At 43.4% G+C, this 16,568-nt stretch overlaps 6 protein-coding genes across 6 annotated transcripts; 2 read left to right on the top strand and 4 right to left on the bottom strand.

Moving 5' to 3' along the window:
• Nucleotides 1-900: 900 nt before the first annotated feature.
• On the bottom strand, nt 901-3,142 carry JR316_0012008 (Cytochrome P450 monooxygenase virE; the record flags this gene model as incomplete). The annotated part of the gene is made up of 9 exons (XM_047897649.1): nt 901-1,020; nt 1,063-1,164; nt 1,214-1,252; nt 1,808-2,006; nt 2,056-2,417; nt 2,472-2,602; nt 2,664-2,817; nt 2,876-2,915; nt 2,976-3,142. The coding sequence occupies 9 exons, from the start codon at nt 3,140-3,142 to the stop codon at nt 901-903; spliced, it is 1,314 nt and encodes a 437-aa protein (XP_047744058.1).
• A 2,100-nt stretch (nt 3,143-5,242) lies between these two features.
• Nucleotides 5,243-7,594, bottom strand: JR316_0012007 (Cytochrome P450 monooxygenase; the record flags this gene model as incomplete). The annotated part of the gene is made up of 10 exons (XM_047897648.1): nt 5,243-5,416; nt 5,469-5,573; nt 5,737-5,932; nt 6,101-6,171; nt 6,222-6,420; nt 6,469-6,833; nt 6,998-7,025; nt 7,128-7,255; nt 7,326-7,365; nt 7,428-7,594. The coding sequence occupies 10 exons, from the start codon at nt 7,592-7,594 to the stop codon at nt 5,243-5,245; spliced, it is 1,473 nt and encodes a 490-aa protein (XP_047744057.1).
• Nucleotides 7,595-8,377: 783 nt separating this feature from the next.
• JR316_0012006 (uncharacterized protein) lies at nt 8,378-8,725 on the top strand (the record flags this gene model as incomplete). Its single annotated transcript, XM_047897647.1, has 2 exons — nt 8,378-8,409; nt 8,455-8,725. 2 exons carry the CDS (start codon nt 8,378-8,380, stop codon nt 8,723-8,725), a joined length of 303 nt encoding a protein of 100 aa, XP_047744056.1.
• A 1,097-nt stretch (nt 8,726-9,822) lies between these two features.
• On the top strand, nt 9,823-11,333 carry JR316_0012005 (uncharacterized protein; the record flags this gene model as incomplete). Its single annotated transcript, XM_047897646.1, has 4 exons — nt 9,823-9,836; nt 10,247-10,557; nt 10,616-11,168; nt 11,219-11,333. 4 exons carry the CDS (start codon nt 9,823-9,825, stop codon nt 11,331-11,333), a joined length of 993 nt encoding a protein of 330 aa, XP_047744055.1.
• Nucleotides 11,334-11,821: 488 nt separating this feature from the next.
• Nucleotides 11,822-12,730, bottom strand: JR316_0012004 (uncharacterized protein; the record flags this gene model as incomplete). The annotated part of the gene is made up of 4 exons (XM_047897645.1): nt 11,822-11,941; nt 11,993-12,140; nt 12,199-12,567; nt 12,627-12,730. The coding sequence occupies 4 exons, from the start codon at nt 12,728-12,730 to the stop codon at nt 11,822-11,824; spliced, it is 741 nt and encodes a 246-aa protein (XP_047744054.1).
• A 438-nt stretch (nt 12,731-13,168) lies between these two features.
• Nucleotides 13,169-15,425, bottom strand: JR316_0012003 (Cytochrome P450 monooxygenase; the record flags this gene model as incomplete). The annotated part of the gene is made up of 13 exons (XM_047897644.1): nt 13,169-13,279; nt 13,330-13,431; nt 13,489-13,527; nt 13,593-13,714; nt 13,782-13,802; nt 13,860-13,908; nt 13,971-14,033; nt 14,090-14,288; nt 14,340-14,704; nt 14,757-14,887; nt 14,954-15,107; nt 15,163-15,202; nt 15,259-15,425. 13 exons carry the CDS (start codon nt 15,423-15,425, stop codon nt 13,169-13,171), a joined length of 1,563 nt encoding a protein of 520 aa, XP_047744053.1.
• Between the last annotated feature and the right edge of the window lie 1,143 nt (nt 15,426-16,568).

Below are 16,568 nucleotides of genomic sequence, written 5' to 3'. Positions count from 1 at the left end.
CTTCAAAACCTTGCTCCATTGTACACTCAAGTAGGAGGAGACGAATGAAGGAGACGAAAGAATCCTGTAAGAGAACGTCCTGCTTAAATATAAATGGCAATTATTTTTAGGTACGTACATCACTGACAGTGGCAACAGTATGCCGGAGTTTGAGAGCGCCGGTTCTCGTCTGGCAGGCAATCGGATATCCCATGTAATGTCAAGGTAGACGCGCGAAATGGACAAATGAAATATTGCACAGGTATGGGTACAAGAGTATGATAAAATTGTAATCCATCTGTGGTTGTGCTTGATTTCGGTACTTGCGAAACCCGGAATCAAATAACGATAACCTCCGCTAAAGTAATTCACCTAATCTATTTTAAACACAGATTGAGTGTTATGGTCACTGATAAATCAGTAAACATGTAAATGCAGTTCAGGTTGCCTGAATTTCAATATAGGTGTTACTTACTAGTAAAATGACATTGTTATTATGCTTACTCCGATCTAATTCTTCAGTGCAGGCTCGCAGAATCGGCATATGTTCAAGCTTATACCTGGAAAGAATGGGCGCTGTGTTTATTTTTGGCTGTCCCTGCTACGGAGTCGAAATCTAGCCGAGCATAAGATAGTGTCATGGTCAAGCTATTCGAGTTTTATAACTTTCTTCGGGAGGTAAGATTGGATCCTCAACGCATGTAATAACAGATTCAGAGGAGAAAGATCATTAATAACTCCAAGACGTCAAGAGGAAATTTAGTGATTTATAGCTCCTGGCATCAATTTAGTGCCCCTTATGTTGCCTCGAGTCGTAAGTAGACTCATTCAATTGCACGTATATTAGCTTACACAAAACATGTATTTTGCTGCAACCTCAAGTTCATGTATATATTGTACACTCTGCGCTACAAACTGGAACTACACGTCGGAGTTGTTGTATAGGTTATAGCAGTCCTCGATGACCTTGGCCCTTTCCGCGCTGCGTGGAGTGACCTTGCAGAAGTACTCCTTAGGCGCCAGGGCAATACCCTTCATGTCCTTTCAGAAAAAATTCAACTGAAGAAGTATCAAGGTACTCACATCCTCATAATCATCCTCTAGCATCCATGGGCGGTCAGCTCCACTGAAATCATCACCAAGGGAGAAATCGAACGCCCATATAAGACGCATAACCGCAACATTCTATGATATCTTATCAGCAGCAAAAAGATGCAAAGGAAACAAAGCATACCAAGCTTGTGCCCGCAAAGTGTATACCAGGACACAACCTCTGTAATCGAAGACATGTAGTGAGCAGAATATGTAGTCAGAAACACAGTTTAACTACCTTTCCGCTACCAAACGCGAGGCTTGATCGAAAGGAATACTCTTTTTCTAAACCGGGCTTTGTTCCATCAGGTGTCAGCAGGAATCGCTCCGGCCAGAAGTCATCTGGCCGTTCGAACAATTCTACGAGGTTAAGGCAATAAATAATGTTGGAAAATGGGACATCCATTCAAGTATGACTTGCCTGGATCATGAAAGATCCCCCCTGTCGAAGTCATATGAGCGAGACCTTTCGACAGACAGGTAAGCCTATATGATAGACTTACATGTGTTGATAAATATAGATGATCCCTTTGGAATTGTGTATCCTCGATACTAAATCAAGATACGTCACAGTATCAACATCAATTTGGGGAAGATGAATGGAAGCATGAACGTACGTGACAATCATTAACAGTGGCATGTGGAAGCCCGGAAGGCAAAGCAGGTCTAAAACGATGAACCTAACAACAACAAGACATCAAGCAACTATTCAGCAGATACAAAGAGTTCGACAAACCTCTTTTATTAGGGCTTGAATGTACGGCAAGGCGTCGATGTCACTGGCAAGGGGAAGTCGTTTGTCTCCAATAAGATCATCGATCTCTTCCTGTGCCTTTTTCAGGCACGCAGGCCTACTCATAAGGCAAAGAAGCAGAGATCTCGTCGTAGTAGCTATCGTTTCCGTTCCCGCATCAAGAAGAGCGCCTCCAGTGTACCTATACGCACCGGATCAGCTAGCAATCATCCAAGATCATCGTTACTTACGCCACCATCTCCCGAGTTAACCCAAGCTCACGACGCTGCTCCAGCGTCGTCTGAATGATACTCTTCTCCTTACCTCCCCCCGTCGTACGCTCAGCATGGTCAAGAAAAGAAAAGTACAACGAGCGCTGCTGCGTCTGAGTCTCGCACCATAGTTTCATCCACGGAGCCAGGAAGTCAGGGACATATCTGAGTATAGGTATCAAGTCCACCGGCGCCGCCTCTGGAGAGACAGCCTTGGCGAATGTTCGGATGTATGAGCGAAAGTTCAGAATTTCGGGAGAGTCGGGTTTTAAAACACGCTTTCCGAAAGCGAGATCTGTGATGGATGAGAAGGTGTAACGAATGATGTGAGAGGTTAGATCCTGTCGTAGATTTATCAGCTTGACGAGTCTGTTGTAGGGCTATCAGATACCGACATTGGGATTGTGAAGTACATCATGCAGCAGGACGGATGATTCCCGTTCCATGATGCGGACGTGTGCATCCGTCGCCTGTACCGAGAAAAACGGCTGAATAGACTTGCGACTTGCCCTCCAAACGGGATTATCTATGGAGGTATAAAATCATACATCACCTCAATCACCTACTAATATCAAGCCAGGACATACCTGAAGTTGCCAACACGAAGAAGAATCCTTTCGCAAGAACCTCCAAAGCATAGAAGTACGGACGTGATGACGTCTCGCTACTGCGATCATCCAGAAGCTCTTTGACTATTCTCATATCGGAGAGCACAATAGCCGTCGCGTTTGCCAGTTTGAGCTACAATATCATACGGTCATTGGAACCCAAACGGATCAAGATACAAACACACACTCACCGAATATATACCACCATACTCCTTCTTCCATTCCGAGAACCTCGTTGCAAGTTTTGGTGAGTACACCCCATGAGAAATAAAGAAAAAAAAGAGGAATCACTTCAGAAACACGAATTTGCGTGGAAGCACGTGGAGGTTTCCTAAGAGAGGGATTGTCGGTGGGCCAGGTGGCAGCGCTCTGTCCCTTCGACCGATGCGCATGAGCTTCACCACCAACCACGCCACTCCCACCACAAAAGCAAACGTGTATAGACGTGCATCACCCATCTCAACGGAAGAGCAGAATCAGAGGAACGAAGGAGGTGAAGCGAATGGAATGAAAAATCGTACGGTTCTTGGATATAAGTACGTACGTATGTAAAGTCCCTGGACGGCTGGACCGCCGTTCCGTTTCATGTGCAATATTATTAGATCTGATGCAAGCTGGCTATTATGGTTGACACGTAAATAAGTCATAATTTCCACGCCAATGATCAAAAATACGACATAGAAGCCATTGCCGCTCTCTCGTGTGTATTCCCCTAGTGATATGAAGTCAATCAATAACATGAAGATACGTTACCGGTAATCTAGTCTGATATCCGTTGTATTCGTAACAGTTGAGGAAAACACAGTTTGCTAATTCCTGAATCTCTTCAACTTCAAGTCGGATAGCTGTTTTCATGTCGACAGACGTCATATGTACAGGAAGATATTCATAAAGTCGGTCTTCAATTTCTGCCTATCTATCTACACCGGGTTCTCTCCTATTTGGAGTGTATCTCAACCTATGTATAGTGAATTCAAATGCCGATACATGAAGAGAAGTCTACATATAAGTCTGTTTACCCACAATGTCAATATATTCACCAATCATCTATTTTAGAGGGGATTTGAAAGGTTCTATGGATAATGAAAAATGCATGCTGGGTTTGCCCAGAATCTATGAAATTCATTGAGGTCCGCAGCCGCTGATGATCGACGTAGCCCCTTTGCCTATGACCGTCGCGTACCTCTGAGCCGACTATAGCTATGTGTATGTCGCTATTACACAGACACGCGGACACACGATTCCTTCCTGATTATTTGCACAGCCACTCTGATTACCTCTAAGCCGCAAGATGCTCACTTGGAAAGGCAACTGTGTGAAGCATGGTGATTCATATCAGTCGTCGGTATCCTATACTCCGTCTAGTCGTTGAAACCTAGCCGTTTGCATAAAATAAATGGTCATGAAAAAATGGTAGAGTTCCATTTGTAGAGTCGAGGGAGTCTTACAAACGTGCAGGGTTGATAAGCAGAGCAACTACGTAAGGATTTTGTATGTGGAGTGGTTTCAGGCTACTGTCTTCTAAGCTGCAACTATGAGATAAGTAACCAAAACCCTTACGTGTTGAAGCATACCCCTGAGTGCTACACACCATTGAACAAGGATGCCGAACAGAATTATGGCGGTGTCGCAACGTGATCCCTAGAAATATTAAACCCTCATTGCTCTCTAGTACCAGGAAGCATACTAGTTGCAATCCTTGGCCTACAAACACCAAGTATTAAATTCAGAAGGTGAATCTTTATTCAATCATATTCTCATAAGCGATACACCCTGTGCAATTGAAAAACATCACGGGTTGTAACACAAATGTTGACCTTACGAGAATGATAATAAGCAAAGCTGCGATAAAGTGGGACGAACCCTAGGATATCAGCATTCCTCTGAACTTGGAAGGGATATAAAATGTAGAAGATTAATGTCGGTATACAAGACGAGTTGATCTAGCCCATTGAAGTAACAAACCGTTGGGAAGGACGAATGTATGCGAAGCTTGACGCGTGACGTGCCACTGTGACGCCGAAGGTCGCGAAATGCGAATGGATGAAAATTGCGACGTGAAAGAATGACGCTGGAGCGATACTGGGGCGCTTGAAGGTCGAAGGGAAGGCTGGCATTTCAAATCTCATTGCGCGCACTGACCACAAGTGATGTCGTGGAAGCGGATCACTGTCGCGAGTCTTCCAAGAGCCTGGCCAAGTCTGGACCCCCAAGACCGACGTCAATTAAGCCAGCCCTTAAGTGATTTTGGAGCTCCGCCTGTGTCTCGTCGTCCTTCACCGTGCGTTTTTTACAGACAACACAAGCACTTATGGGCCCTTCCCCCACCTCAGGTTTGCTCTTTCATCTAACAGTGACCCCAATGTACCTGGGAAACGGATATTTGACGCATATACGAACGGAACTTTAGTCAAAAAGGGTGCTCATCGCAGACGGTCAAGCTTGGCTTTTAAAGTACAAGCATTCGAAGAATCCTTGCTTATCGACACTCATTGAAGTACTTCTCCTCCAGATATCGGACAGTGTCCCTACACTTCTCTCCATTTCACTTCACTAAGCTACTCTATCCACCAAGATTCGTCTAGCGTCATGGACTTTCTCAACCTTTCTGCGACCTCGTCATCTGCACCATTGTCTCCAACCTTCATATAACTATCCTCGATCATTTTTGCCCTCACACTACTTCGAGGAGTGACCGCGATGTCGAATTTCTTCGGTGACAACGTAAGCCCCTGTCGTCGAAAAATAAACCTTCAAATCAATTTCAGTGTGAAAAGTACTGACATCCATATATTCTTCCTCTAGAGACCATGTCATGTTGTTCTCTGAAGCGTATCCTTCCTTCAGTCCAAGGTCAAACGCCCAAATCAGACGCATAACCAAGATATTCTGCGGGAAGGGTAGTTGTCAGAGACATGATAAAAATACTGTATGTGCGCTGCCAAATTACCATGCTAATGTTCGCGAAATGTATGCCAGGACACAATCGCTATCAATGCAACCGGATATGAGCACATATCTGAATCCTGTCAGTGAAAACGTATATTCATACCTTTCCGCTCCCGAATGGTAGATTCGGTCGTATCGTATAGTCCTTGTCTAAACCGGGAATGGTACCATCGGGGGTGAGTAGGTACCGTTCCGGCCAGAATTCATCAGGACGCTCGAAAAGCTCTGGAGTATTCTCGGTGAGATAAGAGACAGGCAGATTGTTGGAGCTGACCGACCTGGATTGTGGTATATCCCCCCTATTTCAACGACATCTCTTTGATTGAGGCCAGTAAAATATTGCAAGGAGATGATACTCACAAGCGTCGATAAATATTGAGGAACCCTTAGGAATGGTGTATCCTCGATACTAAACTCATGAATATACTATCCAATGATGAGGCATACGATCTTTGAGTGGTACATACATGACAGTCATGGATAGCCGCATGTGGAAGGCCAGTGGGTAGAACAGGTCGAAAGCGATGGATCTGAGCAACTGTGTCAATAAGATGCTCTAGACATTGAGTTACGTTGATCGAAACAAACCTCTTTGATTAAGGCTTGGATGTATGGCAATTCGTCGATGTCGCTGGCAATTGGGAGCCTTTTGTCTCCAATGAGGTCGTCAATCTCTTCCTGCGCTTTTTTCAGGCATCTCGGGTTTTTCGCGAGACAGAGAATTAGAGACTGCATCAGAGTCGATATCGTCTCCGTTCCAGCATCTATGAGCGCTCCGCCAATGTATCTATGATACCTCGTTAAATGCACACATTAATGGTTCGAATCTACTCACGCAATCATCTCCCGCGTCAGACCAAGCTCCTCGCGCCGGGCCAATATCGCCTGAATGATACAACGTTCTCTACTCCCACTATCCAAACCTTGCTCCGTACATCGCAAGAACGAAAAATAAAGCGACTGTTGCTGCGCGCGCGTTTCATTCCAAAGCTTCATCCATGGCGCCATGAAGTCTGGGATATAGCGCAGAGGCGGGATCAAGTCTACCGGCGCAGATTCTGGCGAGAGCGCTTTGGAGAAGTTGCGGATGTATGCTTGAAAATCTTGCATTTCGGGGCCGTCATATTGTAACACGCGTTTTCCGAATGCGAAGTCGATTATGGAAGATAAGGCATATCGCGTTATGTGTGAAGATAAGGCCTGTTAAAATGTTATCGCGTCAGTAACTTTTCATGTTAGTACATTTAAGTAAAATGCCGACGTCGGGTTTGTGCAGAATGTCCCGCAGAAGCGTGTCCGCCTCTCGTTCCAAAATCGGTATATGCAGCGGCGCAGCTTGCACAGTAAAAAACGGCTGAATCGACCTCCGACTCGCTCTCCACACAGGGTTCTCTACAATATTTAATTCAGAAGGGTCAGTTTGGCACACCTTGTATAAAATTAAAAATAAATCTCCCCTAGCACTTGCCTGACGGTGAGAACGTAAAGAAATACCCATTCGAGAGGATATCTGCCACGTATATGTACGGCCGGGACGACATCTCGCTGCTGCGGTCATCCAGAAGCTCTTTGACCACTCTCATGTCGGACAACACGATGACTGTGGCGTTCGCCACTTTGATCTGTAATCCCCACGTACATTCAAAATAACGTCAGGGGTCCGTCGGTCGGTCGGCAGGTTCAGACACTCACTGAGTATATGCCACCGTACTTCCTGCCCCACTCCGCGAACCTTATGGTACAATTCAGTTGAGAGGATCCACAACGGTATGATACACGACAGCGGGAATGCACCTCAAGAACGAAAACTTTGACGGAATCAAGTGCGCGTTTCCAAGTACAGGGATAGTACGCGGGCCGGGCGGTAACGTCTTGTCCCGTCGGCCAATACGCAGAAGTTTGAAGCCCAGCCATGCGAGGCCTGTACATAGTACAAGGGTCACTATCCGTGATTCGCCCATCGCAGTACAGGTGCGGCCTTGCAGGTAAGTGAGAAACTGGAAGAACGACGAGATATGGAATGTCAATGGAGCGCGTATTTATGAAATTTAAATAACGCCTCCATCTGGGGAATTACGAGTCTTTACGTAAGTAAAGATGAGTTCTTTTATCCCCACAACCCAGCAAGCAAAAATGTCCTCGCCAATTGTCCCCATCAAAATATTATTGATGCGATCAATGTCGTTACCGCTATCGGTATTTTCCTTAAGCGGTCACCGGACCCCCTAAGCAACCCCTTTCCAATTCATTCTACAACTTCTTTTTACCATTGGTTACTTTAAAGGTTGTTTTTGATTTGTTTTGATCGCAATGTGAATGTGCGTTTCCATAAAATTAATTATACCCAACAACAATAGTCCTACTCAATTCACTTTTTTGCGTTGTTGTTTAATTTTTAAAACCATGTGGAACCGTCTAGCCAACGTGCTTATATATTGTACTAATACTTAAAGATGGAACAAATGCACTCTTTGAACTATGGGTCTGAAAGGTTGGAAATAGAACTGTGCAGGCACACACGTTCCTTGATATTGGTAGCTTCATCAATCAGAGTTCAAATAGAAATAATTACGCGTTCTTGGGTTCTGGGCGTTTGGTACTATTTGAATTTGATTTTCTGATTCATGATCGTTTCTCACGCATACCAATTTGTTCTTCCCCTACGTCGGGCGTCTATTGGCTTACGGTTAATATATTTATTGACGTAGTATAGACAATGCACTTTTCTCCGCACTGTTTTACCCATGGCTTCCGCGTTATCCCCCCGTTTCCAACAGTATGTTCACTGTTTTATCTCATTTGGTTATTACTTATTTTTTAGAGTCTTTCCGCCTCCCATGGACGATGTGTACATGGATCAGATGGATCTGAAAACCCTCTACCGTTTCTCTTGGACTTGCAAGGAGCTAAACGACCGCGTTTTGGGCTATATGCGCCGCACCTTCCGTCCCAAAAATTTATTTGCTCCTATCTTCAAATCCAATGAACATTTGCTGTTTTGTCTTCTCCAGTTCAAGACTGGCCTGGTTATTTCAGGTTCCACCGTTTTGCATTTTATTTGTTTTAGTGGTCCAACGCAAAGCGTGGCATGACAAGACTTTACATCTCACAATTGTATAAAATATTTTTTAATCTAGATTTATATAACATAGTTAATATATATTAATATGTTCTGAATGCACAGCCAGATACTGGGCAAGGTTATGATTAATTACTATGACTTAGGTCTACTACAAGCTTAGTTGTGTCAGACACAAAAAATAGCTGCACAGGTTATAAGGCCTAATTGTAAGGAAGAACTTGTCTATTATAATTTTCATACCTGCTAAATATTGAAGAATTCCAGATCTGCTGGGAGAATCCCGTATGGAAAACTGATGGAAGAATGCTCATGTGTATGGCTGCCCAAGTGGGGACATATTTCCCATAAATATAATTTTCTTATTTTTGAAAAGTGCATCAAGAGTGAAACAATATTGTGTGCAAAAACATTTGTTTGGTGCGCATATTTCTTTTTGGCATAGTTTGATGTTGCTGTGAACACAATTGGCTGTGTGGAAACATATTTCAAGCATAATTTGCAAGTGTTAGTGCATTATTTCTTCCCCAAAATACATTCAATGCATGGAAAACATTATTCAAAATGACCATTTCTTGACCAAAGTGGCCAGTGCTCAATGCAAATTGAGTGTAGTGACCGTGGGAATATCCTGCGTACAGTGTGCGCAGGATATTCCCACGACCTGCTTATTAATTCACGACCAGTACAAACACCACAGCAAGTAAAATATAATAAGATCATCTAAACTAGGACTGAAAATAATTATTATTGCCAAAAATACTTGTATTTTACCTAAAGTATATGCAATGCATCTCAGTAATATATCAGGAATTACCAGAGAAGTTCAAGTTGCTCAATGCAAAGTGCAGCAACCGTGAGAATAACTTGCATACACTATATGCAAATTATTCCCACAGTCTGCTTATTAATTCATGGCCAGTATGAACAGCACAACAAGTTTAATATGACAAGTTATTTGAAGTGGCATTAAAGATAATAGCTAGATACATAATGTTTATTATTCTTTATTCTATGCCACCACAGTCTGCTAGTTATTCATGCTAAATTTTTTTTGATAACAATAAAGCATTCTATTTACCTCTACTTGCCGTTAGAGGTGTATAAAGCATGCAAAACAGTTGGTATGTAATTGATTGTGACTAATTAATGGCCTTAAATCAATTGAATGAGGTCATTATTATAAAATTTTTGGTTATGAGCAATGATTATCTGCGTCAAAATGTTTAACTTGCAATTAAAAAGTCATAATGTAATGGTATCTAATTTTGTTTTCTACCATATGGCAGCTAACCTATCTACCTAGCTAATATCTAGTATTTTAATTTCCATATCCCCTTGGTAGGAACAAAAACTAACAGAAATTCTATGATAGTAACCGATTATTAAGTCAAGCATACCGGTTAAATAAAAAACCGGTATTAATCACGCAATTTTGATGGCATCAATGATTTACTGATGGGGACAATTGGCAAGGACATATTTTTGTACAGTGGGTTGTGGGGATAAAAGAACTCGCTTTACTTACATAAAGTTTCGTAATCAATCGTGCTAATATATGGATTCCGGGTGACATGGACATGTATGTTGAGCACAGATATGCTCTTCCCGTTCTTTCCTGGATGATGTCCATTGGATTTACTATCATGCCGCATCCCAAATATCCGGACAACACCACAGCGGAAAAAATTTTGAAAATGGAAAAAATTGTCCTTCAGAAACATCCTCTTTATCGACATTACAATACCACTGGAGTGGTCGTTAACCTATGGTGCCAAGGTTCTTTTGTCCAACTGATTACGACTTGTCAATTGGTGGTAGAGTGCATTTTGGGGTATCATAGCAGTATATCCCCAATGTCATGTGTCAAAACAATGTTAACTTCAATTTTGTTCTACTGCAGCCGGCATCATGAATTTTGTTACCTTTGAGAAGGTGTACAGCTTGTATCCAAATGCTACCTTTAGACATCAAGTCTCTCTGTTGCAACCTTCTGCCGACCTCAAGCGTGTGCAAAAATTTCTTGCAAAATATCATTCCCGTGGCTTGAAATTTGTTCTTTCCATTCCATCGCAAACTTTGAAAATGGACCACCATATCCAAAGCAGGATACAGTCTATTAGGGACAATGTAAATGTTGGGTATAGTTCATCTCGTGGTCATGTTCTCGTTGTGCTGGATTACGATCCTTATCCAGAGTTGTTCTCTCCTGGGATTAGACGGGTTGGCGACAGGCATTGTTGGGTTTATTCTTTGCCTCTTTTACCCAAAGCAAATCAGACTTCCTTTGTTGAAGCCAATTCGTGGGCATTGTTGCTCAATGAATTTGATTGTTTGCATTTTGGTGTCCGTCGCATCAGCGGTATCGCATTAGATTTTCACTACACAGCGGCAGATGTTTACCAATTACACAAGCGTGTCAAAAAAGCTATCAAATCCTGGGAAAGGGGTATAAGGTGTGTGCTCTTTAGTTTTAGTATTTGTCAATTTAATTCCTGTAATGTAGGCAAAAAGATGACCGTGTACATGCAACTGTTTTGTATTTGCTATCCAGAAAGGCAGATATTTTTTGGTTGCATCGCCCTCAACCACAAAGCCTCTTGTGGAATGGATATTTGTAATTTCTTCCATCCTTAGTCAAATTTTTGTTCGAAATAAACTTGTGTTCTCGTCCTCATTCTTTTTGTCTTAATTTGTAAGTTTGACTTGCGGATGAGCGTGGGAATATTCTGCGTACAGTGTACGCAGAATATTCCCACGGTCAACCTCTCCCGATATTCAGCCAAGTGTGGGAATATTCTGCATACAGTGTACGCAGAATTCTCCCACGGACTTCCTCGCCGATATTCAGCCGAGTGTGGGAATATTCTGTGTACAGTGTACGCAGGATTCTCCCATGGGGTGCCAACTAACACCTTCAGATAATTTCTGTCATGAAAATGACTTGACAAATTATTCCTTGCTATTTACAATGTTCACGCAAATGGATTGATTGTTTGTTCAGCACATTTATGATATCCTTGTCTTTCTATGTACATATGTATTAATCTTGGGACATAGTATTGCTATTGTGGACTGTGTCCTCATTTAAGCGCATACGTGCCATCCTCTATTGCGTGTCTTCAATGTCAATCTGACCTTTGTACAGCTGCCTCTTTGTCCTACACAAAACAGCAACCTGTCTTTTCGCTGGAGTATAGCGCGACCACATTCTGAGAATATCAGCTTTCTGTTGGAAGTTATGAATGGCTATGAGACTGTTCAATGTAAAATTGCTTACCTCTCTTGCCTCCTGGTCCAAGACAAGTATTCCGCAAAGAGCGACAACAAATTTGTACTTGTTTCCTTGGGCAGGAAATGCGACAAAGGCAACACTGATCTCGACAATGTCTCCAATTCGTATGGAGGCAGGATTATAAGAATAATATCTGTTGCAATATGATATTAGTTTGGTTGTGATGTGTTGTTGGTATTTTCTAAACATACCTGGCTGTTCCGTCAGGAAGTATCTCCCGACGAAGAAACTGTACCTTGTTATCGATTGCGTGGATGAAACTGTCCCCTACCATGGACGCCAACACGTTATCAGGGTCGACCAGGGGATGAAAACCTATGTTGTCAGATTTGTTTTGATATGCGGATACCTTCGTGAAATATTGGCTATGCGCATGGAAAACATTGAAACCCGTGTCTTTGTAAAGAACTGGGTCATAGCCGCTGACACTGTCCGCGGGAAAATTGTTTGCAAAACGGAGGAAAACTTCTTCTAGCTTTTCCATCACCTTATTGAACACAATGTCTCCGAGTCCCGTGATAGCAATGGTGGTACGTAAATATGGTTGTTGCTTGACCGTTCTGTCGCGGCTGTAACAGTCCTCATTTGTAATTAATTCACCTCAATGGAGTGGACGTACGAGGCAGGCTTTGCCATTGGTGGTAGCATCTTGTCGCTAACTATGCCTTGGAGTCTGAATATCACTTCGTCCATTGCACCGATATCCACGTCAAAGTTGGACATATTTATATTATATTATATATATATTATATTATTACAAAGCGTGACGCTGAATTGTAAAGACTCGTCATGCCACGCTCCGCGGTGGCCCACTAAAACAAGTCCAATCCGTGCTGTCTTAATTGTAGAACACTTGACTGGGTCTCCTAAGATATATTTGGGAGTCGGAATGGTACGGCGGGGCTCCTGCAGATCACATTGACATTGATATACTTAGTACGCTGATCATCCATTGGTGTGTCATCAAGAATCAATCAACACACAATCTCAGTGCTTGAATTATTGCTTTGATTTGCTATTAAGAAATAAAGAGGATTTTTTTGAGGAAGTTAAACCTACCATATGGTATAATCAGCTGCCGCAACGACCAAACTACCTACAACACTCCAAGTCACGTCGACGTGGGATTACAAAAAAGGGATATAAGTTCAGAGGGTCTAGCTAAGCGTTCGAATTCTCGTATAAGATATAGCTATCCTCAATAGCCTTTGCCCTATCTGCGCTTCGTAGAGTCATCCTGCAAGAGAACTCCTTAGGCGTCAATGTGATACCCTTGACATCGATAAGAAACAGATAAACTTTAATCGTAGTGAGGGTCTGACCTCAAAGTAATGTTCCTCCAGAGACCACGACTGGTCCATTCTACTCGAATTATCTCCGGGCTCAAAATCGAACGCCCAGATGAGACGCATAACTGCGACATTCTGTAAAGATTGGTTAGTCAAGACAAAATCCCCGCAATGGTAGTAGATGGAGGATACCAGGCTAGTTCTCGCAAAGTTCATCCCGGGACATAATCTCTGTATATGTAAAGATATAAATGATCAGATAGATCCAGACATGTACATTGCCATCCAGTGTGTACCTTTCCACTGCCAAATGATAAACTCGACCGGATGTTGTAATCTTTGTTCAAGCCAGGTTTTGTACCGTCGGGTGTCAGGAGGTACCGTTCCGGCCAGAAGTCGTCTGGACGCTCAAACAAGTCTACCATATCACATGCATTAATAATCACAACCTATGATACAACGTTGAAGCATTAAATATGACGTACCTGGATCGTGGAATATTGCCCCTGGCAAAATTAAATCAGTGAGGTCAAATGATTGAAAGCTCAGGTAAACAAAATTACATGTATTAATGAAGATAGCAGAACCTTTGGGAATAGTGTAGCCACCGTACTAAAATGCAAGATAAAATGTAAACGGATACCATACGCAGTCTGGGTGGGCTGGGGACATACATGACAATCATTAAGAGGGGCATGCGGAATACCAGTGGGTATGGAAGGCCTGAAACGCAAAACCTAATTAACAATTGCGTCAATCCTATGCTCAAACGTTCTTAAGAAGTGGGAATAACCTCTTTGATTATAGCTTGGATATACGGTAGCTCTTCGATGTCATTGGCAACTGGAAGCCTCTTACTTCCAATGAGCTCATCGATCTCGTTCTGTGCCTTCTTCAACACCGCAGGGCTCTTCATGAGGCAAAGGATCAGCGACAACATTGTCGTCGCTAACGTTTCCGTTCCGGCATCTAAGAGTACACCTCCAGTGTATCTGGTAGAAAGCGCATAAGATACTTGAAGATATAATAGTTCCATCACTTACGCGACCGTCTCTCGACTTAAACCAAGCTCGTGACGCTGTTCAAGGGTTGCTTGAATAATGCTTCGGTTTCTGCCTTCACCTTCTTTAACCCGCTCCGCATGCTCAAGAAAAGAGTTGTACAGCGACAGTTGCTGCGATCGCGTCTCCCGCCAAAGTTTCATCCACGGAGCCAAAAAGTCAGGAACATATCTGAGTATCGGGATAAGATCCACCGGCGCAGCCTCTGGGGACACTGCCTTGCAAAAGTTTCGAATATAAGTCTGGTAGCTCTGAAGTTCTGGAGAGTCGTGTCGTAACACTCGCTTTCCAAAGGCAAAGTAGGCGATGGATGAAAAGGTATAACGCAAGATATGGGACGATATAGCCTGTAGAAGTAATCTCAGATTGCCTACTTGCTTAAGTGATCGAAGGACTAACGCCAGGATTGTGCAGAATGCCATGCAATAGAGCCGACGATTCGCGTTCCACAATCGGCACATGTAGGTCGCTTGCTTGCACAGCTAAAAACGGCTGGATTGATTTGCGGCTCGCGCGCCATACAAGACTTTCTGTTATGCGTCATTTCGCCTCATTTTTCTATAGCTATCACCACATAATTCCAGGCTAGAACTTGCCTGAGGACGCCAGCACGAAGAAATTTCCTTTGGAAAGAGCCTCCAATGCATAGGAATATGGCCTTGATGACGTCTCACTGCTGCGATCGTCAAGGAGCTCCTTCACCACTTTCAGGTCGGACACAACAATAGCCGTTGCGTTTGCCAGCTTAATCTGCAATTAGAAGTTGATAATTTCAATTGTTCGCCACACATTTGAACATACTCACGGATATTATACCCCCATACTTCCTTCCCCACTCAGAGAACCTTATGCATACTCATCGGCGAATGCACTCCAAGGCGAGAATGATAAACCAATTCACCTCAGAAATGCGAATTTCCGTGGAAGCTCGTGAATATTGCCTAACACGGGAACGGTTGGTGGTCCAGGTGGCAGTCTTCCGTCCCGCCGTCCGATACGCGCGATCTTGAAGGTCAGCCATGCGACCGCCGCCAGAAAAAGGGTTGCAAATGTGTATGTATCCTTCATAGCGGTTCGGCGCGGAAGCGACAACCAAGATGGGGGATAATTGAATTGAAGGCGGGAGGTCCTTGCCTTGGATATATGTAGCTTCCTGAGCCAATCACCGCCGTTTGATAATTACTTCATGCCTACGTACTTACTTGAGTAGAGTTTGATGTGATTCAATAATAGCTTAGATAGAAGTTGACTTGCGCATCGCAAAGAACTCTCATGCGGTAACACTTAATTTTATAATAGGTAGCTCCAGCTATTGGCATTGCGCAATACTCACTTTTGAGGCTTGCTTTGAGGACTGCGACTGGGAGTCTCGCCAAGCCGCAGGAGCTGACGGTCACAGGCTGCGGTTGATCCGCGAATCTATGAAATTTATGGAAGGGAAGGCGCGCCACGCTGTATTTCTCGCAAAGACTATTCTTGTATAATTAACTGTTAAAAAATCCATGCAATCTGGTCATTATAAAACCTGGGAAGAATCGTCTTCCATAAGCTTCCATAATGTCACACCTCTGTTCCTCCGTGCCGTATTGGCCGAAACGGCAACGTCCTTCATTCTGACTTATTTAGCGGGCCGTTTGCGGCAGTGGTGGGCGGTCAGCCCATGGATGAACAGTCTAACAATAACTAAGAATTGGTTCTAAAGTATTCAAGGCTCCAGTTCTATTATTTCTCTTGCTTCATGGGTGTAAGGCGTAAATCCTGATACATGTATTCCTCGTCTCTGGGTGGATTTGTGATCTGAGGGGATCGAAGGTGGCAAGGGCCTTCGCCGGAGTTTACCGAAAAAACCGTTAGGTAATATGCCGGGTGCGGCAACTGAGTGGTAGGTAACTATTATGACGTTCGCGCATCGCGGTCATGACGAATTCAGGAATGATATGTTTATCAGTCATAATAAAGGCTCCTGACTGAAAGAGCAAGTCAATAAACGACCAGAGTACTAACTCGTGTGGATAATTGGGTCATATGAATAGATGATCAAAAGCCTGGGTGAAGACTGACGGTTGTTATAAAGCAATTAGAACACAGAGCGGCAAAGCAAGCACAAATCATGCTTTTTGTCAACAAAGAGTTTGGAAATTGTTGCGGGGTTTCAGGTCACCCCTCCAAGAATTGATCTGGGGCTCTCTGTACCTTGGCATTATGTACGTG

The sequence above is a fragment of the Psilocybe cubensis genome, chromosome 11 (genome assembly GCF_017499595.1).
Source record: "Psilocybe cubensis strain MGC-MH-2018 chromosome 11, whole genome shotgun sequence".
In the NCBI taxonomy this organism is placed as follows: domain Eukaryota; kingdom Fungi; phylum Basidiomycota; class Agaricomycetes; order Agaricales; family Agrocybaceae; genus Psilocybe; species Psilocybe cubensis.
Note: the sequence above shows the minus strand (reverse complement) of the source record. Positions and strands in the feature narration are given on the sequence as shown.